General features: G+C 42.9%; 1 protein-coding gene across 4 annotated transcripts in view; it reads right to left on the reverse strand.

Annotated features, from left to right (window-relative positions):
- FILIP1 (filamin A interacting protein 1) overlaps positions 1-27,015 on the reverse strand; it is a 751,153-nt gene that overhangs the window by 516,810 nt on the left and 207,328 nt on the right. For all 4 annotated transcript variants that reach the window (XM_078648080.1, XM_078648077.1, XM_078648078.1 and 1 more), the window contains exon 2: positions 250-531. In XM_078648080.1, coding sequence (XP_078504206.1) covers positions 250-525 — 276 coding nt within the window. In that variant the 5' untranslated portion in view covers positions 526-531. The remainder of the gene's footprint in view (positions 1-249; positions 532-27,015) is intronic.

Genomic DNA, 27,015 nt, shown 5'->3' on the forward strand with positions numbered 1-27,015 from the left:
AAGAACATGAAAATGAAACCCCAAGCCACTGCAAGTACTGTGGAGGGTTATTAGATTTACTCCATTCAATGAGAATGCCACAAGCAGAAAGGGTGTCCAGATTCTGGTAAGTGCTAGTTTCACATACAAATGGCAGACGTGCGACAAGAATGCTGGGAGAATATCATAACATAACCAAAATGGCGAACCTCTTGAAGACCACAGCCCACTATCCAGCGGTACAACGTTCTACAAACAGAAGTTCTTTACCTGTAACTCTCCTTCCATTATGCTGAGGAGCTTGATCAGGTCCTCCTTGGAGGGCTCCATCGATTTGTTCTTCTTCCAATCAGTGACTCCATCTGAGTGCACCTGCCTCTTGACAGTCGCTGACACAACCACCTCGCCTTCCTTCTTCCGGTTAGCTTTGTTCTTCTTCTTAGCATCATCCAGGGTACACTCCTCCTCCACCGCATTCTTATTTGACTTAGAATTGGGTTGGTGCCCATTGGATGGGCTGTCCCCACCTTGGTTACGGGATCTCATGCCCACCTGCAGAAAGAAAAATGAAGGAGGTTGGTTTTCCAGATGTTGGCATTCGCATAGCTCTTAAACCCGTGCCCCACTGCTGCTGATGGCAGTGACGCTAGGACATTAATATTCAATGAAGTTCAAAGGTTTGGTTCATCTTTAGTCCATGCCCTCAAACACATCCAAATCTCTGACTCCAGGGTCATCCCACAGCATGACCAGAAGGCACCACTTCTATGCTGGGGCGATTGGAAAGTGAAGCACGGTGACTACCGGCTTTCTCTCAGCTCTAAAAACAGCAACCAGTCACGACCAGATTAAATTCTCCAAAATAACACACTAGGAAACTGTAACGCAGGCAGCCAGACACTCCCCATTCTCAGAATGTGGGCTCGTTAGATGTATTCGGGAATGATGAATCACAAGTGCACTGATGCAGCTTCTAAAATAATGCCTTGATTAAGAGAATGAACAATACCCTGGGCGCTCGGGGAAAATCCTATTCAGCCTGAGGTGCACAGTGGAAAAACAAACAATCAATCTGTGTGCCAGGTTTCCTGTTAGCGCGTCATCGACAGCAGTCACGACAGCTGCTGGGGACTGACTGCAGTCTGTAGTGGTTTTAGGAAGGAGTGTCTTTCAGAGTATTTTGTGGTAAGGTAAATAATGACAACATAGAATAATCGAACATCATCAACGATCAGAAAGACAAACTCACCTAAGATATATAGATATGTAAATACGTAGATAAAGAGGCAAACATTGACTCACTCATTAAATGGCTGGTGAGCTGTCTGACTGACTGGTACTCTGGCTTGCTGACCAACTAACCAGTAGTTAGATGAATAATGGTGGGTGTGCTGGCGCATGAGACTAAGCGTATTGATGTATGATATTTGATGTGTAATGGGATCTCATGATGGCTGAATTTGAGTATGATAGTTGACTGTGAGGCTGTATGATGGTGGCTGTTTACCAAATAATATTGGTTACATCAAAGTATGATGGTCAGTGCTTAATTTGAGACAGTGGTTTTCAGTGCTCGGAACCATCACTTAATTGTCACCAGCAGTGCTTGGGGCAGCCTGTCACATGCTGTACACAACTCTGACCACGAAACCGTCACCCCGCATGTTGTTACAACGCGGTCGTTACAACAACTGCATTGTAACAACGCATACCACTACCACGCAAGTTATAACAATGACTTGCGGAGGGGGAAGAAGGTGTTGGATTTAAAATCCAACATCTTCCCTACTGTCCGTACAGACTGGAGTTAGAAAAGTAAATTATACTATTCCAACATCCAGCGTCCCCCCTCCGCAAGTCGTTGTTACGACTTGCTGGGTAATGGTATGCGTTGTTACAACGCGGTCGTTGTAACAACCATGTTCTAACAACATGCAGGGTGACGGGCTGCAGAAAAAAGAGGCATATTTGCCACATGGTGGTGCTGTGTAGCTAATTTAGAGAGGACCACAACAACAGTTACTTATTAATGCTACATTCATGAAAAGTTACTATTGCTTGCCGCCCAAGCCATTCTTATAGCTTTGGGGGTCTGAAATAGTCTGAATCGTCACACTTGTAGGAGGAGTGTGACGGTTAGTAGTTGGGTTGTTACTATCATTAGCAGCATAGCAGGGCAATGTGTGGTGGAAGCTACAGTGGCCTCCCGACAAGAGCCCTGGCACGTATCTATTTACAAATTAAGCACTGATGATTGCGGATGTCTTGGTGTATGAAGTTGGTTGCGTGCATCTATGATGGTTCTGAAATAAGAAGCCCCATGTTCAAACAGGGATTGAATTAGGATCATGATGGAGGGAGGAATTACAAGAGAAATGGGCACAAATGCAGAAACAAACAACTAGCTCAGATATGAGTAGCTGCACATTAGATTGAGGGGGAGGGCCAGGAGACCAGGGAAAAGGTAGGGCAAAGGGGCACAAAGCAAAAAAGGGGCACGTTACTTTGAAACTAGCAGTCCCCAGTGTCATCCGAAGAATTTTTGGGACTCTGGGCAAGACATATTTTGAGGCTCTGGTTTCATAATTGGATTGCCCATTTTCTGCTAAATGAGCCCAGATGATGTCAAACAAACTTTCAAAAACGAGTTTCACTCAAAAACAATTGAAATATGTCTTTCACGGGCGCCCCATAAGGTGACCCTGGTCAAAGAGAGAGGGATACAGAGGTGAAGGTAGGCAGAGAGGAGGGAGGCTCAGTTATGGAATCAGACAGGGGTGAGCTAGATGAAAAGAAAGTTTACTTTCCCAGGGGCCTCAGTGGAAGGTGGGGGCCCTTTGCAATGGCTCACTTTGTCCATGCATTAACACATCTGTCTCACATTTGATGGGGGCGTGGGATTGGGACAAAGAGTTGTGCTGATGTAATAGTGAACAGGACTGGACAGAAAGATAAAAGCAGGCAGCTCAAGCGTTGGAGAGATTATGGTACTAGGGTAGCAGAAGTAGTGCTTCCAAGGGGGGCTGATGACTCTTCGTGTACAACCCATGCATCTAGTTTCCAAACCACCCAATCAAAGTCTGCTTATTTGAAGCAAACATGGATATATCCATGCCCTGAAATAACACATGATTCAAAAAAATGGGGGCGTCAGAGGTCATAAGATGATGAAATACACTTAAATGCTAATCGAGGATTGCCCTTCGTGGAAATGTTTGGTTTGCCCTGCTGACGCCAGAATATCTAGTTTTGGCAAGCTGTTCATGACTTTCCAGGCCGTGTTCCCCAGGGCAGTAATTAAAGATGCACGTGTGCTTTTAGGGCCGTGAGCCACTTTGCGGTAATTAAGCTACAGTTAGTATAGTTAGTTTTGATTATTAAGGTTGAGTAATGCTAGTAGCTTTCATTGCATGACCTTTTGGAGGCATGTCCCATGGCATATCTCTAAATATTATATGATTATTTCATGGCCTGGACTTTTAAAACACGTTATAATTTTCTGCATGGAGTTCTGCACAAGGTAATCGACATGTGACTTAATTCTAGACAAACACGGCGCTCTGGTTGGAAAGGTATTCCCAGTTTAGTGCCCAGCATTGGAAACCTGACAGTTACATTACTCTCAAGTTAAATGGTTAAATTGGCCTAAATAATACAAAGAATAAACACCACTTTGAAGATGCACTGGCATAGCCACTAGGTCTCGCTTTTGGGACCTTAAATGTATTTGGTTTTGCAGCACAATAACCTTGGTGCAACAACTGTTGCATGGCTAAACACTTATAAGGTCCTAAAGGCAAGACCTATTGGCTATGCCAGTGCTTGTTTTTTTGTTACACTTGTCCGTCTCTAGTCTGATGGTTTCCTTTCTGCGGGTGTGAGCCACCAGGAGTCCTATAGGAGGGCTACCAGTCGTGATAACTTGAGCATCACAGCACTGTCTGAAGCCTCCGCAGACCTAGTCATACGTTTGCAACTTATGCAGATGCCCCCCACCTTACACTCTATCCAGAATCCCCATACACACGCCCAGTAAATGTGTGATTGTCACAGACTGCCTGTTAGATGCAAATAGTCCACAAAACTGCTAGCGTGAAACGTCATCAAGAAAAATCTATGGTGTAGCCTTAAGTTAAATCCCCTTTTTTCCTTAAATAGAGCACAATTTACATGGTAAGACTTATTTTTCTCAGACCCACTTACAATCTTACAATAGGTGTGAGCTTTGTTCCTGCCCCACTTGTGATTGGAGTGAACTCAGCACTGCGCGAGAGAGTGGGAAAGACATAGCACATATTGGTGAATACCAGCAAAAGTGCAGCTGGGAACCCGCACTTCTCGTGCACTCAGTGCCACTACTGGCAGCATTTCAAACACGTAGTTAATACTGTGCAGCCACAGAGTACATCTCTGTACCGAAACCTCTGCAGATTCTGACTTTGTGGCTAGGGATCCTGAAAGCACATTTTGCTATTTTTTCACGAGCGACCCAGATTTATGTGTGGAAAAGGTTTAAAGGAACGGACCCTGTGAATTTTGCCAAGTTTCTGATGAAACATGCAACAACACATATAGGACACATGCAGAGCAGAAGAAAGTTCGTTGTCACACAAACAGAAGCATAAGAATGCACACACAGAAACAAGGAAACAAGCAGGGGGGTAGTGGAACGTATAAATAAGCACACACAATGACAGACACACAGTAGCGGACACAAGAACACATGTAGACACAAACGGGGAACGAACACAGAAAAATAAACTTAAATTCATAAACAGGGACACATCCACACACAATCAGGAACAAAGTCATAGATGTAAACGCACAAACAAGCAAGGACACTTACACCAGGCAAACAACACTGCAGAGACGCTCGCAAGCACAAACAAATGAGACAATAATAACGACATCAGTACATACACAAATACACGGCAGGCAAATAGGGATGGACAAAGAAAAAAACAGCCACACACAGGATGGACAGGGATAAATAAGCGTACCAGCAAACAGGAAATCAGACAATGGCACATACCTACAGACACAGACAGGTGCATCGAAGGAGACACGCAATGAATGCACACAAAGACAAAAACACACACAATAAGAGCGACACAGAGGGATGCACACATGCACACACAGGGACAGACTTGTGCACAGAATGAAGAAAATACATAAGGATCAATACATATAGAAACGCACGCACGGACATGCAAACAGGGAACAAACTGCACACAGAGACAAGAACACACACATTAACAGTCGCACAGGAGGATGCACTCAGTAACACCCAGGGACAGATGCACACAGAGTAAAGAAAATACAAAAGGACCAGTGCATAGAGGAATGCGCACAGGACACGCAAACCCGAACAAATTCACACAGAGACAATAACACGCACAATAACAGTTGCATGCAGAGTGAAAAACACAGAAGGACAGAGGGTCACACTTGAAAATTGAAAAGCCTTCAATTGCAGGAAACACACACCTTTTCAGAGAAGAATGTTTGAGGTTTGAAGAAGGAAACAAGTGGTGGGTTGGGGGAGTGCACGTGCATACCTGCTAAAAGTAAAACCAGACGCGCGGGACAAGAACCCACACAGGAACAGTCGCACAGGAGGATGCACTTAGTAACACCCAGGGACAGATGCACACAGAGTAAAGAAAATACAAAAGGAGAAGTGCATAGAGGAATGCGCACAGGTTCAGGCAAACACAAACAAAATCACCCAGAGACAATAACACGCACAATAACAGTCGCACGCAGAGTGAGGAACACAGAAGGACAGAGGGTCACCCTTGAAAATTGAAAAGCCTTCAATTGCAGGAAACACGCACCCTTTCAGAGAAGAATGTTAGACGCTTGAAGAAGTAAACAAGTGGGAGGGGTGTGGGAGTGCAAGCGTGCGCGCGCTAAAAGAAAACAAGACGCGCGGCGGCGAGATGCACTCTGTGGTGGGGAGGGGTGGAGCGAGGCGCTTGGGAGAGCAAGCGAGAGGAAAGCGAGGAAAGGCAGATGGCGTACGCGTAACTTTGCGCATAACCGCACGCTCTAGGCCACACAAAAAGCTGTGGTCGGCTTTTTGAAGCCCACTAAAAGTCTTGCCAGAGCAGCGCATGCGCTGGCTCAGGTGAGACCTAAAAATGAAGGTACTTGTCTCCTTTGCTGCGGTTCAGAGAGTGATATTAGTTTTTAAGAAGTTTATGTTTTAAAGGTTTTTCATCGTTTTCATTGCACAAAGCACCAGATCGCAGTTAATATTCTCCTATACACAGGCTTGGTACATAGATATCTATGCTCCTTTAATATGGCGCTTGCTTTCACTGCACGTTTTGTTACATATTTCTTTGTTTTGGGTAATACGAAAGTGAGGTTCAGAGTCTGTATCCAGTGTGGCAAATTAAATTATATGGATAATAAAGACTGTATAACATCAACAACGTTCAATGTAGTAGCAAAGGGGCACATGCATCAAACTCCCCATTTGCGATTACCAAACAGCGTATTTTAAGGAATCAGTATCTGGTAATCGCAAACGCCTATGCATGTAAGAATCGCAATACATTTTAAAATTCCTTAACATTAGCTAATAGCAATTCTGTATTTGCGAATCGCTATTAGCTAATGTGACTCCATTCATTCTTATGGGCCTCCAGGCCCATATGAATAATTGGTAATGCACTCTCAATTTGCGATGACCAGATTGGTAATCGCAGATTGTGAATGAAAATCCAAGGGTACCCAGGGCCTAAGGGCCCCCTGAAGCACCCCCCAAAAAAAGGTATGTGTGCACTTGTGTAGCACACACATGCACTAAGGGCATGTGTGCGCTACATGGCACTTTGAAAAATGTATTTTTGTGCATTTTTCAAAGCATGCACAAATTACCATCAACTTGAAGTTGATTCTAATTAGCGTTTCCCAAATGTACATTTGCATTTAGGAAAGGCTACAAACATCCCCTTTACAAAATCGCAAATTGTAATTTCCAAAATGCATTCGCAATTTAGGAAATCACATTAATTGTGATTCCCTAAATTGTGAATGAAAAAAGGTACATGCATCAGAAAAGGCCTTTTTCCATTCGCAAACGGGCTGATTGCGACCAGAAAAAAGCTTGATGGAAGTTCCTTTCGCTATTGATAATATCTATAAATGATAATGGTAACAGTGGTCCATGCCATTATACTTACAAACCTGAGCTATATATTAACTCAGTACATGTCATTTCTAGCCCCAGGGATGCTCATATTCAGATGGGGCCTGGCAGTTCGGGTTCCCACCGCTCTTGCAGCAGTATGGCTGATTTAGATATTGTCTGCAGATGAACAGTGAGTAAAACGATGGACTTGAATGCAGTACCCAGTAATAGCAGTGAGACTAAGTCAAGCATTCCCTCGTCACTTTTTTGTTTTTCTCAGTTTTTCCAGCTATGAGCATCTATTGAGAGCTCAGATTTACCCATTTATTCCTTCTCATCTTTCTCATTTGACAGTCTAACTGATCTAGTGGTTGGCAAGTAAAATGAGGCCTGACTACCTCAGTGTCTAAACATTGCGGCTGTGTTTTGCGGGTTCACAACCAACAGCTGTAACTGTCAGTTGCAGATAGCATTTTTAGCCAATTCTTTAGCATACACTCAGAGTGGACTTTGTGTCTGCCCCTTGAACATGACTGGGTGGCTTTCTTGTCTGTATAAGTTCCCTGTTTGCCATTTGCTGCTTGTATCCTTATACTTCTGCTTGTTACACCTCAAAGAGCATTTAGGTTTCACCATATTATGATTGGCTGGTTAGGTGTATCCTTCAACTGTTCACATCAGGTAATCCTTTGGTTCCCCTTGTACCAGATTTTCGTTCGAACACAATAACCAATAGCCCCATCAACTGACACTACTTCCCCTACCTGCTGCTCATTGCTACTGATAATGTATTTATAAAGCCAGCATATAATCAAACATAGTACATTTATAGATTATAAACAATATCAAATCCATGCGATTTGAAGCAAAATTAAAGTGCAGGAGGTTTGAAATTTCTTTTCTTTATATAATCTTTATTTTCATTTCCAATCAGAAGCATAAAGCCCAGCCAATGCGGTTCGTCCAGTAGATGAACTTCATCCGGGCTGTAAAACAGTTAGAAAAACATCATAGAAATGATCCCAAAATTATATATATGTGTATATAAATAAAAAAAAAAAAAAAAAAAAATATATATATATATATATATAAATATATATAAGAGTGAGTGTTGCCGCTTTGAAATAAAAATCACTGCAAATGCATTTGGAGTCCGTGGTGGTTGTATTCCAAGAAGTGTTTGGGAGAAAACGCAACGTTTTGAAAAATATATATATATATATATATATTATATATATATATTTACACAAGGTCTTTCGAAAAAGACCTATATTATACAATATACAATAAGAAAGGCCAGATGTACATAAACATGATAAAGGAAATGAGGCAATTCTACCTCTAATGATGACAATTTCTCTCAATACTGGAATTATTATCCTGTTGTAAGATGCTCGAGGTCTGTATCCATATGCTCCTTTTCGTTATTTCTTTATTCTAAGAGAAGTTTTCTTCTCGTATAGTGTGACTTCTATAGCACGGGGGTACGAAAAGTGGAGCATTACGATTTAAACACTCATGGGAACGAATATACTGGTGCAGCCATTTAAGCACACACTGCGGTTTCTCTAAAATATAGTATTTATAAAGCCAATCGAATTTTATCTTGGAACTATACCAATAAATTAAACAGTACAAAAACAAATTGAAAATGGCTGCCTTGTTGCATATAGGTTCAACGTAGGGCAGTGTGAGAGCCATCTTTTAACACAAAAAATAGTATTCCAACATATGTTATCTACAACCAATAACATACCACCACTAGCAATACTTCTGCCACTGTCAGTCCCACCACTATTATCACCATCACTAATACCAATCCCAAGAGGGCGAACACCACCAAAAATTCCATTAATATCACACTTCCAACATTAACACTACTACCACTTTAAAGCATAGGCAGAGCTAAGTATTCTGGCTTTAATGTGCTACTACATAGTGATGCATTTCTGCCTGGACATGTTTGCACACATTGCCACATCAACAACAGACATATTGACTTTGTCAATGCTTGTTTTATACATTTTCAGTTTGTCTCCTATTTCCTGAGCTCTGTATATCATTGTATGTGCAATAAATAATAGGTAAATGATTACATCTGATTACTGTTCTAAAATTTAAATCTATTTACTGATATCTTTCTTGAATATTTCTATTTGGTGCTAGGGTGTTTTATTATGCAGTTGCTTGCTAAAATGTAGGAAAGTCATCCCTTTGGCCTGATCTCCCTCACTTGTTGACTGAAGCTGGTGATTACTGTCTCTCAGGGCCAGTGCTCTGTCCTCTAAAGGTATATGGTGAGTGGTAAAATTGGCCAAGACAACCTACCTATTAAGTCCCTAGTATATTGTAAAGCATGTAGTTTTAGAGACCCCAGTGGACTTATTCACTTAAGTGTGCATTGCTGTGGTGCCTGGTGTCATTTTAAAGCCAGGCCTGCCATGCAGTCTGAATTTAAAATACAACTATGTCCAAATTCGACTTTTGAATTAAAAGTACCTTCAAAGCCCCAAACTTACTTTACATGACTTATTAGTCACCCCTGAGGTCTACCCTAGGCGGCCCAATGGTAGGGTGCATTGCTATAAAAAAGAAGGGACAGTATAAAGGATGTTTTATATGCCTTGGTAGGGAAACACAGCCAAAGTCGGCTTTCCCTATTGTAGTGTTGATAGACCCATAAACTAACATAGGAAGGCTTTCTTAAACTTGATAAAGTCTAACTTTTGATTGGAATTAGGTGGCAATATGATTCAAAGTATCATAATAATGTTTATAATAAATCCAACAATTTGCCAGGGTTGGATTTATTATAACTATTACTCATTTTGGTATTCACAGAAGGCACTTACTCATCAATGAATAAGTGCATCTGTGAATACCAAAATGAGTAAGTGCCTTCTGTGAATACCAAAATGGTAGTAAGTTTAGGATTTTGTCTTAAGTTAGTTCTGTGAATCGGGCCCTTTGTGTCTTCTAACCTGATTCTGGACACCATCTCTGTGAAGCTGAGCAGGACTTTTGCAGCATCATAATTTTTCGATGAGCTAATATTTTTGAAAGAGCAAACAAATGCAACATGTATGAATGGCGATGTTTAAACCCACTCTTTCCACACAGAAGTGTATCCGTAGAGATCCTAGTAATTGACCTATCTTATTTTATGCATGCCACATCTCTGCCTTTTCTTTGCCCTTTGCTTTCTTCAGCATTGGAATGTATCCAGAACCTGGTAAAATTCAGATACACCAGCCTACAGATTTCCAATAATCTGGGAGTTGGTTAGTACACATAACTCTCAAATCGCCCTCCTATAGCTGGAGAAACCAACCCAGGAAGTCTTACACTTTCTCATCTGCTGGCCCCATGCCTTTTCCCATCTTGCTTTAAGGTGCAACAGGTTCCAATAACAAACAGCAGTAGCTCTCAACAACTTACCAACCTTTGGGAAACCAAAATACTGTGTGAGCTTTGACAGGGTTTCAGCTTGTGGCTTTCTGATCAAGTCTTTCTTCAAGGAAGACATGCTAGGCTCAGTAATCTATTCCTCCAGCATGCTGGTTTTAGTTTCACTGCTGGGGTAAGAGTGAAGCATGACTTAGCCTGTCTAAAAAGTAAACAGTACCTTTGTAAAATATTGCATGCTCTTGAATCAGTGTTTAGCCAATGCCTAGCTCATAATGAAATGTAGCTTCCAGATTGTCCTTACTACTATCCCACAGGTTTGATGTCTTGGATGTCTATTTTTAACACTGATGTTGTTCCATATGTAAATTGTGTATTTTTAAAATACCTTTGACTGGACACTTCTTATGTAGGTTTCAGCACACAAAAGCTTGTTACTATTGAGAGAATGCAATGCTTCCCAAAATATAGCTTGGAGGCAGTTTAGGATTATGATTTACATAAATACTGCCAGCAGAAAAGGCTTACTGTCAGAAATGTGGTTATTAATTTGAGAGGCGCCCCCCCCCCGTGCCAACTCAATAAACCTACTCTGGTTAGAGCTAAACACAGGTCTGTGAACATTTCTGCTCAACCCCGATAGCTATGGTACAAGCAGCAGGCAATAGCCCAAGAATGGCATGCTAAGAACAAGCAGTACCCACAATTTCCAAGGATGGAACACAACACAATAAAAATCCCAAACCAATTAATCAAAATAGAAAAAGGTTTACGGATCAAAAATACACCATAATCATCAAAATAGGTTAAGAAGGACTTGAAATATGAGTTTTCTAATTTTAGGTTATTAGGCCCCCTAGAACAAATCAAGGCCTATGGAAAACCAATAGTACAGAGTGGACGAGCAACTAGGAACAATTTCAGGCTGAAAAAATGGAGTACTGGTCAGGTGGCCCAACTCAAATGGTTAACTTTTAAAATTAGTCTCCAACTGCTGGAAATGTATCCTCCGGCTCGTCCTGCAGCCCCTAGCTTTTCAGGGCCCGCTACTGGGCACCAGGACTCTCTTTAACCAGGTCGTCTGCTGGGTCTAATCCTCATTCGTCAGCTGGACCCTCTTGGGGTCAGCAGTCCTTCAACTTTTTTGTCCATGAATCAGGTAAACAGGAGACCCTCACTTGACCCTTGAGAGAGCAGTTTGTCTCCTAGGTGCAAGAATTCCGGGATCCTTGAGTCTTCTCCTTGTAGGAGTCAGGAGTTTAAAGTTAGTATTCATCTTCCAGCAGGCCCTTTGTCTGCAGATGGAGTCTATCAAAGTCCAGGAATGGTGTGAGGAAGTGGTAGTGGAGGTGGCTTTATGATGTGCACTAGCCAGTGACTGAAAGAATTGTACTGCTAATCCCAACTACTTTCTTGCAGTCCTCCACCTCCTCTTGCAGCTCTTCGTCTTTGCCTTACAACAACATTACCCAGGAGCCCATGTTTCAAGATTGTGGGACCCAGCGACCACCGAGGGTGCCTGTCTTCAGATTCTTGACCACCCCCCTACCTGAAACGGTCAAAACTGGTTTCTCCCCATAGTCTGATTGGAGCCTAACTGTTTAGGAGGGTCCTGTGGAGAATCTCCATATCAAAAGAGACAATGCCAAAGCTTTACTTTGGCCAAGGGGCAAACCATTGTCCTCTGAGTCAGAGTCATCAACGGTCCCAACCAAGGATATGTATTCAAGCTCAGGACATCTGATGAGTAGCAGAACTGGGTTTAAGCCAATTCTGGCACAGTACATTTTTGTAAAGTTACTTTTCTGCTTAAGATATCAAAAATCTGACTACACCATGAAGTCAGATTTTAAGAACTAAGCAGGAAATAACTTTCATGCATTTTTCGAGCCTTTTTTTAAGGACAGGTGGAAAATAAAGATTTTAATCAACCTGCTGCCTCAAAAGCCTGGCCTATATAAGAAAATAGTTTTTGCCCTATATGTATGCATTAGCACCCTGCCCTATGGGTCTACAATGCATCTTTTAAGGGTGACATATGTATAAATAAAAATAGGCTTTTTCTACATCACAAAGGTATTTTTCCCTACCATGTGCCACAACAGTGCGTTTAGATTGCAGCCTAGCCCGCAAGTGGAAAGAAGTGAAGGAAGAGAGGAAATGCTTGATGGGAAAACTAGCAGAAGCAGAGGAACAACATAGGAGGGACGTGTGTCAGGGGAATTCGGGTATGCAGAGTTTGGACCGGTTAAACAGCTTAAAGGCCGAAATACAGAGGCAACTGGCTAAGAGAGCTGCGGCACAATATCAAACTCAAAGAGCAAGGGTGTATGAAACCGGGGAAAAGGCAGGCAGGGAATTGGCTTTACGTATAAGACAGGCCACATCTAAGAATACTATTACCGAAATTAAAGAGGGTGATAAAATTTATAATAAACCAGCCGAAATCCTTGATGTTTTTAGAAGATTTTATCAAGTTCTGTATAAGGAAACACTGGTTATTGACGGTCCAGGTATAAATTGGCCGGAAAGTGGTGTTAAACTCACATCCATCGAAAGGGAAATCCTAGAACAGGATATCACTATGGACGAAATGTTAGAAGCATTACAAGATCTAGCAGCGGGCAAGGCAGCAGGGCCAGATGCTATACCCCTGGAGGTATATAAACATCTAAAAAAAGAAACGTCGCCTCTTCTTCTTGATTTATTTAACGGGGTTATTAATACAGGAGTGATACCTGAGTCGTGGACCAAAACTAATATTGTGGTATTCCACAAGAAAGGTAAACCGGAACAGATCCCAGGCTCCTACAGGCCAATATCGTTAATAAACAGCGATAATAAATTATATGCAAAAATTATGGCTACGCGTCTGGGGAGGATTATTGGGACTCTAGTATCTCCCTGGCAGCATGGCTTCGTCCCAGGCAGGGGTACAACCGACCATATAAAAAGAGCTATCACATTATTCGACATCCATGCTGCCGGGGATGGGGGGCCGCAATGGTCCTCCTTGGTGCTGAAAAAGCCTTCGACCGGGTCAGGTGGAGCTTTTTGTGGAGAGTGATGGGAGATAGAGGATTTGGTCCTAGATTCTTACAGGCAATTCGGGCCATGTATTTCAATCCCACCGCAAGCATCCAGCTTATGGGCGAGAGTTCAGGACAGATTCAGATAACAAGGGGCACGAGACAAGGGTGTCCGTGCTCACCTATTCTCTTTGCTCTGTATATAGACCCCCTGATAACCCTTATAATGAATAATAATAAAATCAAGCCAATCTCTATCAATGGATTTCATACTAAAGTCCTTGCATATGCGGACGACCTAGCTGTAACCACAACGGACCCCGATAGCGCCATGAGTGAAATAGTTAGCATCACCTCCAACTTCGGGAACTTATCTGGATATCGCTTAAATGTGGCAAATACGCAAGTATTATGCTCTCGAAACATAGTCAAGCGCGATGATAGATATGTTGACTCAGTAGTGTATTTGGGAATAATAATCAATGCTCACCCTAGAGATATTATTAAAGACAACTTCACACCACTATTGGCAAAAATGAAACAAGATCTAAAAAGGATAGATACGCTCCGGTTATCAATAATAGGGAGGGCCAACGTTATAAAAATGACAATGTTCCCGAAAATTTTATATAAATTTAGATCCATTCCATACAAGATAGATGACTCATTGATTAAGGAAATTGAGGCAGTTTTTATGAATTTCGTTTGGCAATATGGCAAAGTGAGGAGATCAAGCAAACTCATGTCCCTTCCCCAGGAAAGGGGTGGGCTGGGAATACCGAACCTGAGGTTTTATAATTGGTCCTGTCTGCTCACAGATATGGCTTTATTATTCTTTCCTAATGATACCACGCATACTCGGGGAGATATCCCTTCTTTCTTTCAGCTGGCCCTGGGGAGGGAAGCGCATGGAGTATTGTTAAGGAGATATGATAAACGCTTTTTTAAGATTTCAGGCTATAAAATATTGGAAGACGCCTGGGCGATATGGTCTTCCGTACAGAAAAATCAAGGGATCCCAAGGTACAATCAATACACCCTAATCTGGAATTCAGGGCTATTCCCGCATCTAAGTAGCGATGGTTCATGGAGACATTGGGAAAAACAGGGAATAACTACATTAGGCCAAGTAATGATTAAGGATGTATGTAGGCCCCTAGAACTTCTGAGGTTACGCTATTCACTACAAGGGTGCCAAGAGTTTAAATATATACAGCTGGTTAATACAATCAAAGCAAAAAGACCCTGTATAAACATATCCAAAAGATGTGCATTACTGGATTATATGAAGGGGGGAGGCCTCAAACTCAGGGAAATATACAGGCTATTTTTGGAAGTATCCCTTGATGACATGGTTAAGACAGAGACAACCTGGGCCTCAAAACTAGTGGATCCGGATATTGATCTGGATAAAGCCCTATTAATGGACAAAAGATTTCTGCGATCCTCAAATCTAAGAGCACAGCACTTTAAGACGCTTTTTAACTTATACTACACACCGGCGAAATTATTTGATTGGGGTAAGAGGGTGGATAACAACTGCCCTAGATGTGGGAACGGGCCAGCCGACGTTGTACATATGTTTTCAAGCTGTGGGAAATTAGGTATCATCAAGAGGGAAATCGCAGATTTTTTAGAGGGGCTGCTAGCTGTCAAAATAGACCTATCCCCGACACTTTTAATAATTGGTTGTGATGCTAATCTGGTTTTAACTACAGAGTGCGAGGCGTTAATTTTTATAGCAGTAGCGGTCTTGAGAATTTTAATCGCTGCCGCCTGGAAGGATGCCGAGGCCCCAACTTTTCAAATGTGGATCTGTAGGATGCTAGGGATCCATAATATCGAGTCAGAATTGTATGCCTTAAAGGGAGTTAAATCCAGGGAAATGGGGACACGAGTTTGGGCGCCAGTGGCTATGTGGCGGTTGTCAAGATCGGCAGCCCCATAAATGCTTGTGAAGCTTTCCCGATCGCTTCATGTTTCACGATTATCGCTCTTTTTAATCTTTGTCTTTATATTTAACATCCTCTTTCCGGATATTTTAAGCTCCCATCGCCCCTATTGTCTGTATATATATATTTATGCATATTCATTCTCTGTTTTTTTTTTTTTTTGTTTTATATTTGTCATGTTTTGATGTATATGAAATTGTCATGAACTTTCAATAAAAAAAAAAAAATAGATTGCAGCCTAGCCAGTGCACAGTGATGCTCCTGGCAGAAAGTTATTGTGCCCTGCATGTGAGTGGTGCAATACACACTGGAGCCCACCTGTGACATTTAACTTTCCATGCCATTGGTGCCCTTTAGGCACCATTTACAAGGGACTTGTATGAAAGATAAATATGCGGAACACGGTTTTTCCAATGTGCAGCAGACACTATTTAGCACATAGTTCTAAAGCCAGCAAATTCAGGGATGAAAAACTGGAGGACCATGACAAACAAGCATTTGCAATGCAACAGTCTCAGCTTTAGTTAAGCTTAAGCAATTCTGTTTGTCATTAGGTCGCTTTTAGCTTTGCTTTTATTAGTGTATTTTTAAACGTTTATGTACATACAATGCATATGTATGTATATGTATGCAGGCATTAATATTGGTATTTATATAGATATGCAGATGTTTATATATGTTTATATCTGTTTATGTATGTGTGTATATATATATATATTTATACACATACATATGCATGTTGCAAATAAATGATTCTTCCTGGCTCCCTGCTGTGTCCCTCTGGTTCCTTGCTTCATGAGGTAATCTTCGTGTGGATAATTTGTGCGCTAACCCCTGGCGCGCTTTGGGGGACCCGCTTCAAGTTGTGGCCGGAGAGTCATGGGCAAATGCTTCACAGCTAATTTGTCTCCAAGGTATTGGAAAAGCTCTGGTCCCCGCATCCCAAGGACAGTGATTTACTGCTGTAATATCAGTCCGTGACTTCACGCAGAGGCGAACTCACTGCAGAAACGTCTCCAGTGTCACAGAACTTGGATAATGACGGTGAGGCGTATGGGGGCCAGGGAGAAGAATTCTGCACAACAGGGAAACGAGACATTTTAACTGCACCCATTCACGCTTTGTCACGATCACCAGCACTCACTTTGGGGATTTATAAAGTCGATCACAAACGCTTACCTGGCCAGCTGTGATGATGCTTGCTGGGAAACGTAGTCTAAGGATGTAGGCTGCGTTGTGCACATGACTAATGGACTTTGCTGGACTTCCACCAATGGAAGGAGATGGATCAGGTGAAAAGCGGCTGGTGTTGGTTTCCGGTAAATGGCATATGAATAAGGCACTCCAGCCGAAACGCGTCATGCCCTCCATGTTGCAAATAAATGATTCTTCCTGGCTCCCTGCTGTGTCCCTCTGGTTCCTTGCTTCGTAAGGTAATCTTCATGTGAATGCATATATATATATATGCATATATATGCATGTTATGTACATGAAAGTTTAGTTAAAAGCCACCTGATTACAAACAGAATTGCTCGAGAAAGGGAGCACAAAGACCGCCATGGCAAGTATTAGGAAGCGCGTTTAAGAAAGGAAGAGACGGGCCAACGTGATAAAATGGACGACATGTTGTAGAAAGGATCTGGTAGAGGGAGAAAGGTGGTTCTGGGAGAGAGAAAGGAAGGAGAAGGAGAGATGGACATGAGCCGATCAGATGAGAGCAATAAAACGGACAGTGGGAATATTTAGGCTAATAAGGGATCGAATTGATGGGTGTAAGAGACCACAGCGACTTCAAGAGGAGGAAAAAGTGGAAAAAGAAAGAGAGGTCTGAGGCAGGAAGAGGCGAGCAGAGGGTTAACTTTCAGTGCACAGCTGATGCAGTGACACTCGGATTACTACGTCATTTGGGGCTGGGGGCAAATAACCCATGACTACATTGTGGTCCATAGCACTCTGGATACGAAACAGCAGGAAAGGTGGCGAACGCAATGATGTGGGTGAAGAGAGACATTGAGCGGGGAGGAGAAATGGGAACCAAGAAGGGTGGGCGGTGGGATAAGAAATGGCATGAAGGAGAGAACAAAAGAAGCGTGCACCAGGTGGAAAGTGAGAGAGAGAAAGATAATGTAAGATGAGGGAGGCAGAAACACTGTGGGGGGAAAGAAACAAGGCCGTAAGAAGGGGCTACTGAGTCAAATGCTGGAATAAAAGAGGAAACATACTGGGCTAAGGGGTGCAAAGGAGAGACTAGCAAAGACAGAGAAGAGGGGTAGGAAGGAAGAGGCAGAAAGGGAGAGCGAGAGACCCTGACATTTATAGGAATAGAAGCTCAGGCATAGAGGGGTCCAGTGAGGCTACCAAAGAGCAGAGGCATGCCAACAAGAATGGCATACACAGGCCGGCAGAGAGTGACTGATGAGAGCACAAGCAGTGGCCGGGGATGTGAAGGGTGCGGGCGTCGGAGAACCTCGAGGATACCTTATCCAGAGAGGAGGGGGTAGAGACCTGCGTCAGACATCCACAGATAGGGGGCCTGCAGAGTGTTCTTATCAAACTGCCAGGACGGCAGATATAATTTGTGAATATGAATTGGGTCGAGAGACTCAAATAAGCAATAGGAGTGCTTGTTCCTATTTTATTGACTAGAATTCGGATGTATGAAGACCGTACAATATATTAGAATGTGTATACATAACTGGGCAGTAAGAGGTATTCTAATCTTGCTAGTTTTATGTAGCCCCCCTTTTGGATAGAGATATATACACATATTCACACAAACACATACAAGAGACGGTCCAATTATGAAGAGACTGAAGCAGGTTTAGAGGTGTTTTGGTGGAGACACTTCTGTTATGTACGCAAGCCAAATAGTGCCGTTATAATAAAAGAAGGGCTCATTAAATAGAAGAACTAAAGATAGCTAAAGGGGTTGGAGGGGGATCTTTAAAATCACCACAAGTATACAATATCCACATGCACATGAAAGTAACAGAAATGGGTAAGTAAATAATCTGATTACACCGAAAGCTATGCAAAATAAGTTATTTGAGATCGGTCCCAGGATGCATGGCACATAATGGTACATAACGGAGCGGGTGTACCGCCAAGAGATGGAATGCACATCCCCCACTTCCATCAACACAGCGAAAGCACCGCTAGCTAGGAGACAACAAAATGAAGTGTGCAAAACAACTGTGGATGTGGAGGGAGTACTTAGTCCTATGCAGAGAAGAGATACCGAGAAGGAAGTCCTAGGGCTGTGGGGTTTCCACAGTGCTCCACACTATTCCCCATGAAAGGTGAATTTTATACACATAACAGTTCGGACTCTCCTTTTCTCTATATACCGTTTTGTGGGGGCAATTGTTAAAGACACTGGCAGCTAAATCCGTCCCTACAAAGCTGCTGTCCATGGCAGGTCTCTCTGTGCCCCAGAAACCCATGTGCGCCCAGCCCGCTCCCTCCTCACCTCAGCGGCTCGGGTCCAAGCAGCCGCCGTCCACTGCGGTCCCCCCTGGTGCCCCCTGCCGATCAGTGATCGCTCCTCCTCCACCGCGTTCCTTCCGTTCAGCAGCCCCGGTGCCCCCTAAGCAGCCCGTCTCGGCTAGGCGCACTTCAGCAGCCACTGAGCTGTCGCGGGGCCAGCGGTGACACGCGGGGCTCCTCCTCGCTGCCCGGATCGGGCTCCCCCGCCCTTGACGGTCCCAGGATCCTGAGCCCCCGCCGTTCCTGCCTGGCCACTTCTCAGGCCAACAACAGGTGAGGGCGTGGAGGCACATCCCGGCCGGACGTGAGAAACCGCTGGACGCTCCGCGGCAGGGAAGAAGACATCCAGCCCGGGGGGACCGACGGGGAACAAAAATAGACAGCAATATGAGGAAATCGGACGCCTCTGACACCCTATCACATTCTTAATAATGCACGCACAGCACACAGCAATTGTTCCAAATCTCGTCTCAACTGTGATCTGGAACATTCAATTGGAATCCAGTTCAGAACAAAACAACTTGCCACACAAGCCAGTTTCGTCTACGTTACTTGCAGTTTTGAAGAAAACAAGCGCACGCCATGAATAACAAAAAAAAAGCGCACGCCATGACGTCATCATTTTCTCTTTTTCTGCCGTCGACTCGACCGGACTTCCTGCTGACTTAAAAGGTTTCTTATCTTCTTTATGGGGCCATCTGGACCATAAAAAAGATAAGAAACCTTTTATGCCAGCAGTAAGTCAAGAAGACCAGTCTGAAAAAGACAGGGCTTAAAGAGAAAGAAGAACGTCACTAGGACCTCTTCTCTAATGGCTGGCCACCGTTTAGCATGAACGGCGACGCCAATCAATGGAAAAGAGGGGCGGGGCTTAACCTCGCTAGTGAAAGTTACTCTATATCATTAAGTCTTGCCAGCTCGACTGCGCATGTGCGCAGTCTTTCGCAGGCGGAGACCTAAAAACGGGGGGATTTCTCACAATCATTAAATATTTTCCAGGTAGCAAACAGAGACGGTTTAGGACTCTCTCGTTGCATTCAGTAATATTTCATAATACCCATTGCAATTGTAAGTAGCAATAGGTTTTATTCATGGTGACTGACGCGGTGTTCTACATTTTATAGCTGTGTGCAGTGCCTAATTTGTAAAAGGATGAGTGCCACTGCCCAAAACTCTGCTCTGGCAGTGCTATGAAAAATCTGAACCCCGAATACTAAGGCTGTGTCATTTTGAATTAACCTCAGACCTCTTTAATCCACTACCAGACTCTGTTGCCCCTTTATCTCACTCTTGCTGGTCCCTACTTTCTTTCTTTGTGCCTGTTTTACCGCCTTTCCCTTCCTCCTTCTTTCCTATTTGTCTGTTTTTCTCTCTCCAGCTCGCGATCAATATCTGACGAGGAAACATAAGTGCTGGTCCCCAACAATGAATGCCTGTGGGTCCCACCAGCAACAACTGCCTCAAATTAAGCATTAGCTGTGAGGCATCAAGACAACAACAGGTTAGGAGAGTGGCTAAAATGGTAAATTGCTGTTTTTGGGACTGAAACAACACTGTCCTGCCAGTATAATACAGTCTAAGGGCCTAATGTAGAGTTTAGCAGATGGGATACTCTGTCACACAAGCGATGGTTACCCTATCCTTCGAATTACAAGTGCCACAGGATATAATGTACTTGTAATACTGCGGGCGGGATATCCTTTACATCCACCAAACTCTAAATCAGTCCCCATGTTTGGAAAAGAATTACAATGTGAACTAAAGGAACAGACCTTTAGAAGCATGAGACAGATTTGGAAATGTGAGTACGATTTGTGAATTAGTAAACCAGCAAGAGTCCAAATATGGATACGCCAAAATTAAGTTAAAAGTTAGCCAAGAAAGGCAGAATATGCGATGACATCACAAATGCAGCACACTGCTGACAAGGGAATCTAAATGAAATGCAGACTTCTCGCTCTCTTTGAACATGACCTCATACCTTGTAATTGTTTGCAGATTCAGAAATGAAATTCAGATGTTTCTTAATCTCTTGATAAAAAAGGTTTTTGTTTGTCTCAGTTAGAAAACCTTTACAAATATACTTTCAGCGTGGGAAAACAGACTGAGCAAATGTGACCTCATTCTCTCTGGTTGTATTTTTCTTGGAGAGAGCTGGTTCATAAAATAATAGTCTATTTTCGAAATGCAGGTACAAACAAGATGAGCGCATGTGTTTCTGAATAGAAATTAACTTGGAAAAAAGCAGGACATTAATCATTTCTTCTATTTGATACTTTGAATTTATCTTGGCCAAAGAAGGTTATTAAAGCGTTATAAGCATTGGTATTTTATGTTATTATAGTTAGAAAATGAGAACTATCTGCCGGATTGTTTGTTGCAGCCGTACTATAAAATAAAAGCTTAGCCATTTAGGATCAAGAATTTAAAATTACTGCTACATTTATTGTGTCTACACAAGAAACGACTCTGTGCTTTTCCTCCGAACAATAAGGGGCACTGGAACACTGCAATCAAGTACAATGAAATGAATTACACCCGTTCCCTATGAAGCCAACATCTTTAAAAAGACGAGATGGATCCCTACTTACATACATGGAAACCACCAAATAAGTTTCAAAGCAAATTTCACTCTCCAATCTCAAGTTTTTCATCCTAAACTCTAATTTCAAAACAACCATATCATCCGCGTGCCTGGACCACTATCTCTCGTGCACCTCACCAAGTTCCTACAAGCAAAGTAAAAGAAGGCAGGCCATCTTGTGCATGTATCTGAGCTGACTGAAGTTGAGCACGCTGATCCACTTTTGTACACACTGTATTGGCGCGATGTTAAAATCAGAGACCTCATCAAACCTGGTTCTCCCGTCCACAAAACACGTCACACCCTAAACAAATTGTGACTGCTTTTCACCAGCATGAAGGTGGTCACAACAAAGCACACATTGGTGTGTAAAACGTGAAAATATTGTTTCCGTAATTGCTTTATTTACAATGAATAATACACTTGGAGCCAGTACCCAGGAGTAACACCATTACTGGTCAAGGGCACTGCATTCCGATTTTGCAACCAGTGAATAAGGCTTGTGCAGCCAAATTCAGAAGGTGCAAAATGTCAAGTAAGTCCTTTGGAGGGATGGCACCCTGAACTGGGAATATCTTGCCTGTCTCCCTACGCAGGATAAAACATATATACTGTACTTTCAAAAGAAACTACACATATTACTTTGTAAGCCATCTCTAACTGGGAATAATTTATCGGGCTGGTTTAGCTTACCTTGATGCAATTTTTTTTATTTATTTCCCAGTTTAATAGCTAGTATAGACCTTCTGCTCCTTCATTCCAATGTTTGTCTTTCTGTTTCTCACTACTAACATTTAAAACATTCTGTCCTCGGTGACTTTTTTAATTGTATATTTATCAAGTGGCATCTGGCACACTAAATATTTGGTGGGGCAACCACTGACCACCAGTGCCTGGTCAACACCAAAGATGTCGATCATGACTCACTATAAACAGAGTTTTAAATGAACCCATGACTGAGAACTCTGGCGTTGAGGCTGAAGGCAGTGCGAGTCTTACAGTGCATCTGTGGGTTAAGAATAATAACATACACATGTACTCACCCACTGCATGTATTGGCTGAGCTCGCCACTAGTCATCCTACTTCTGTCCCTCAGTGCTGGTCTGGTCTGCAGGCTGAAGCAGTTCTCCACACCAATCCGAACGCTGCTCTTGTGCTTCTGATAATGTTAGTGGCATGAGAGTAGCGCCAGGATTGGCTAGAGAGGGCTGCCTCAACGCTCCTGCAGGCACTGGGGCCTGTGCCTGCTCTCCACCTAGCGGTCTTAAAAAGCTGAGCAGAGAGGTTTACACATGTCAGGCTGGCCGTAGCAAGATAGCTGGCCAGCCTGACATGCGTCCTGTAAACTGGTGGAGTGAGCACCATTTCCCTGCTGCCAGTCAGCAGCAGTGTCCCCACCCCAAAACACGGCTTGGGCTAGGGACAGGTAAAAATAAAATGGTAATACGTTCATTTTATTATCCTTTATTTTTCACCTTTTGCAGTGCTGGCAGCAGGGGGGCGACTCTCCTCTGCCCTAATGGGCAATTCTACTTGTCCCTGCTGCCCAGGCCTATAACTCAAGGACAAGGCTTTTATCAGCAGGTATATTCAGAGCACCAAGTTGTAATGCTAAATTATGAATTTTATTAAATACATGAATACAAAATGCTCTAATGCAATATTTGATTTTTACCGAAATCATGTATGGAAAGATTTTTTTTTTTTTACATATTGATATTATCACACTCTGGAAGCACAACCAAGATTATTTTTAATATTCTGTATGATAATATGACACCTACTATAAATCAAAAACATAACAGTTTTACAAGCATATGTTTATTTTTTAATTTACCACATATGAAATTAAGAGGCTGCACAGGAAAAAACCCTGGTAATTGAATATCAAGATAGGAAAGTACTTGAGAGAATCTCTGTGTCACCATCTGGACTAAATGGTTGCTTTTTAGTCTTGAATCTGCCTTCCTTCAGGAAAAGGTCAAGTTTTACGGTAGCAACTCTGCTTTAACTAAACTGTTTTAAAGTGTTCAGAGCAAGTGTTTGCAGAAAAAGGATACAGAACTGAAGGAAAAGACTGTTATGCATAAAACCCCCAAAAGGCAAGATGAAAAGAAATCCAAAGTGGATCAAGAGGGCCCCATAGAAACTTGAGACTGAAGATTTAAATCTAAGTTGGCACAGTCTAGCACTGGACAAAATATGCAGGACTGACATGCACTTGCTGGACCACAGAGCTAGAGTTGAGGCCAGAAAAGGGGGAAAAGGGACACATATCTTAAGCAGTGGTGGACATATTACAACAAGCATTTACAATGCAATGGTCTCGGCATTATTAAAGGTAGAGCTATTGGCATTGCTCATGACATTTCTTTTTTTTTAAATCATAAATAAATGGCATTGTCATTTATACTGGCAATAGCTTAATCGCTTTCATATGCGAGACCTACTGCATTAGCACCCACACACAGAGTAAGTAGTAGAGTGAGTTGTTGATAGTGAGTAGGAGAGTTATTAGTAAAGAGAGTATTAGAGAGCGAGTAGTAAAAAGTGAGAGTGAGTATTAAATAGTGAGAGTGAGTAGTAAAGAGTTCTAGAGCCACACACATTTACATGCACAGCCACACCCTTGCATATACAAAGTGTATTTTTAGTTTCAGTAGTAAAGAGTGAGTAGTATATATATAGAGTGACTAATTATGAGTGAGTAATGTTGAGTAGTAGAGTGTGTGTGAGAGAGAGTGTGTGAGAGAGTGTGTGAGAGAGAGTGTGTGAGAGAGAGTGAATGTGAGAGAGTGCGAGTGTGAGAAAGAGAGCGTGTGAGAGACAGAGCGTGTGAGAGACAGAGCGTGTGAGAGACAGAGAGTGTGAGAGACAGAGCGTGTGAGAGACAGAGCGTGTGAGAGAGACAGAGCGTGTGAGAGAGACAGAGCGTGTTAGAGAGACAGAGCGTGTGAGAGAGACAGAGCGTGTGAGAGAGACAGAACGTGTGAGAGAGACAGAGCGTGTGAGAGAGCGTGTGAGAGAGAGAGAGAGAGCGTGTGAGAGAGAGAGAGCGTGTGAGAGAGAGAGCATGTGAGAGAGAGAGAGCGTGTGAGAGAGAGCGTGTGAGAGAGAGAGAGCGCGTGTGAGAGAGAGCATGTGAGAGAGAGTGTGAGAGAGAGAGAGAGTGTGTGTGAGAGAGTGTGTGAGAGAGAGTGTGTGTGAGAGAGTGTGAGAAAGAGAGTGGGAGAGAGAAAGATAGTGTGAAAGAGTGTGTGAGAGTGTGTGAGAGAGAGTGAGAGAGAGAGAGTGAGAGAGAGAGAGTGAGAATGAGAGAGAGTGAGAGAGAGTGAGAGAGTGTACATGTTTTCCCCCCACTTTCACAAACAAGACACAAAGAATGTTTCAAGCAGATTGTGCAACCCAGCTTGAAATGGACATCCCCATATTGTAAACGGACCTCTGCTCTTTAACGTGATGGAAAATTGGCTCGGTGTTTAGCAGCGAGATACACAAACACTTTAAGGGCATTTTTTTTCTTTATTTCTAACGTTGGCTGCAGGAAAAGGGACTCACTGCCTAGGGTCATACAAGTTGGTCTATTGGCTGGTTCATCCTAAAACAACTACAACATTCAATGCACTGTTGCAATACCAGTAGGGGAATAGTTATTTTTTTCCACTGCTTGAAGAATATTATATACTGGCAATTTATACAGTTGTGTATACAATCTTATAAAATATGAAACCATGTGCTATTAGTGAATCATTTGCATTATTCTCAATTTTCCACATTATTTGGAAGCAAAATGGAATGTTGGAACGCAACTGCGTGATAACATCTCACTGGCTTGCAGGAGAAGCTAGAAAACAATTCAGACGTTCCTCACATGGAAATGCATAGCTCCTACTGCAAACTCTCACTAATGCAACAAAATAGCTTTCGACAAATTTGAAGATGTAAACAATGAGACTGAGATGGCAAACAATGTGCAAATCAACTGTTCATGGGGTGTTCAGTAAATCTTAGGGCAGAGGGCCGCTTACAACAGAGCTCAGGGCAGTGTAAGATCTCACAGGTTGTAAGTGAGGTAAGTTATAACAGACGGTCACTATATAGTAATCTCTCTAAAAGAAATCCATTTATCTGTGTTTCCGCTTTCCTCTGGACTCAACACAAAGAATGGATTGCATTGTCTATGTGAACTGCGATGCTGTAGTGGTTCAATGTTCTACAATGTGGGCTAATTCCAAACTTTTCTTACCTCCTCTTTGGTGAAATTTTTATCAGTCCCCAGCAGATACGGGGTTATAAAGCTCTCTCCTGGTCGCAGCTGCGTCATGAAGCCATGGAAACAGAGGTAGCAAGCCAGGAACTTCCAGCGCTTGCTTTCCACATCACGCACTGGCACCTCTGGTGGCGGTGCAAGTGGAGGCTGGGGAGCAGAGTCCTCATTATCTACAGCCATTCTCTGACTGTTCGTTACTCTAAGGCTACAGCGCCCTCCTACTGGGAAGATAAAATATGCATCCATTACCCTTGGACGTGCCTGGCAGGAGCTGCTGTTTAGTACATAACCTGAGTCCAGTAGATGAGATCAAGCTTGCAAGCACCAAACCTGGATACTCCATAACTCCTTGCTAAAGTTGCACAAGCACCATTCGGCGAAAAAGTAATCAAAGATTAAAAAAAAAATATCACCAAATAAACACTGTTATACTTAAAACTTCTCAAAAAATCAAGGGTTCTGCAACCAATCAGAGTGTGCCCAACACACAGTCAGACACAGTAGCATCAAAACACACTGCACCTTAGTGCGTCCAAATGGAGATCCTGGTCCAGGCCCATCAACTTCACGTTCCTTCCGTTCAGCTCCCCACTATCAATAAAAGGCCTCCTGAACCAATCCAAAAAGCGTGAAACCTCTAAATTTCATCTTAAAGTAGTGTTCTCACCAAAATGTCTTCTTTCACCTGCTACAACTAATGGAGGAATCCTACATTCCTTACCACAACCCACAACAAGACTTCTCTGTGTATTACAGTCACAACATTGCACCTTGGATACCGCAATGCCATTACAATCCGACTCTCTGCTAAAACCATCGTTGAATGTGACGGGCTGGGGCCTATGCGGCGCAAATCACCTTTGGACCTTGCTGGTTGGACATCACCCTGATACAGGTTGCCTTGCATCAGTTACAGATCAAACGAAAAATCCCACTTCAAGACACTGCATAGTACCCATGCCACGATCTGGTAGGGTGTAAGTTTACCTTGCCAAAGCCTTGGGCCAATGTAATCACGCTAGAAACCGGAGGTCAGCCTGCCTGCGCCTAGGAGTGAACAGGCTTCATAGCAACTGATATTGGAGGCATCCTAAAACACAAGACTCCTTTGTCTGGAATCCTCTACCCCTCCACTAGCGCAAAGGGAAAATTCCTGCGATTTCGCAGA

Source organism: Lissotriton helveticus, chromosome 6, assembly GCF_964261635.1.
Source record: "Lissotriton helveticus chromosome 6, aLisHel1.1, whole genome shotgun sequence".
NCBI lineage: Eukaryota > Metazoa > Chordata > Amphibia > Caudata > Salamandridae > Lissotriton > Lissotriton helveticus.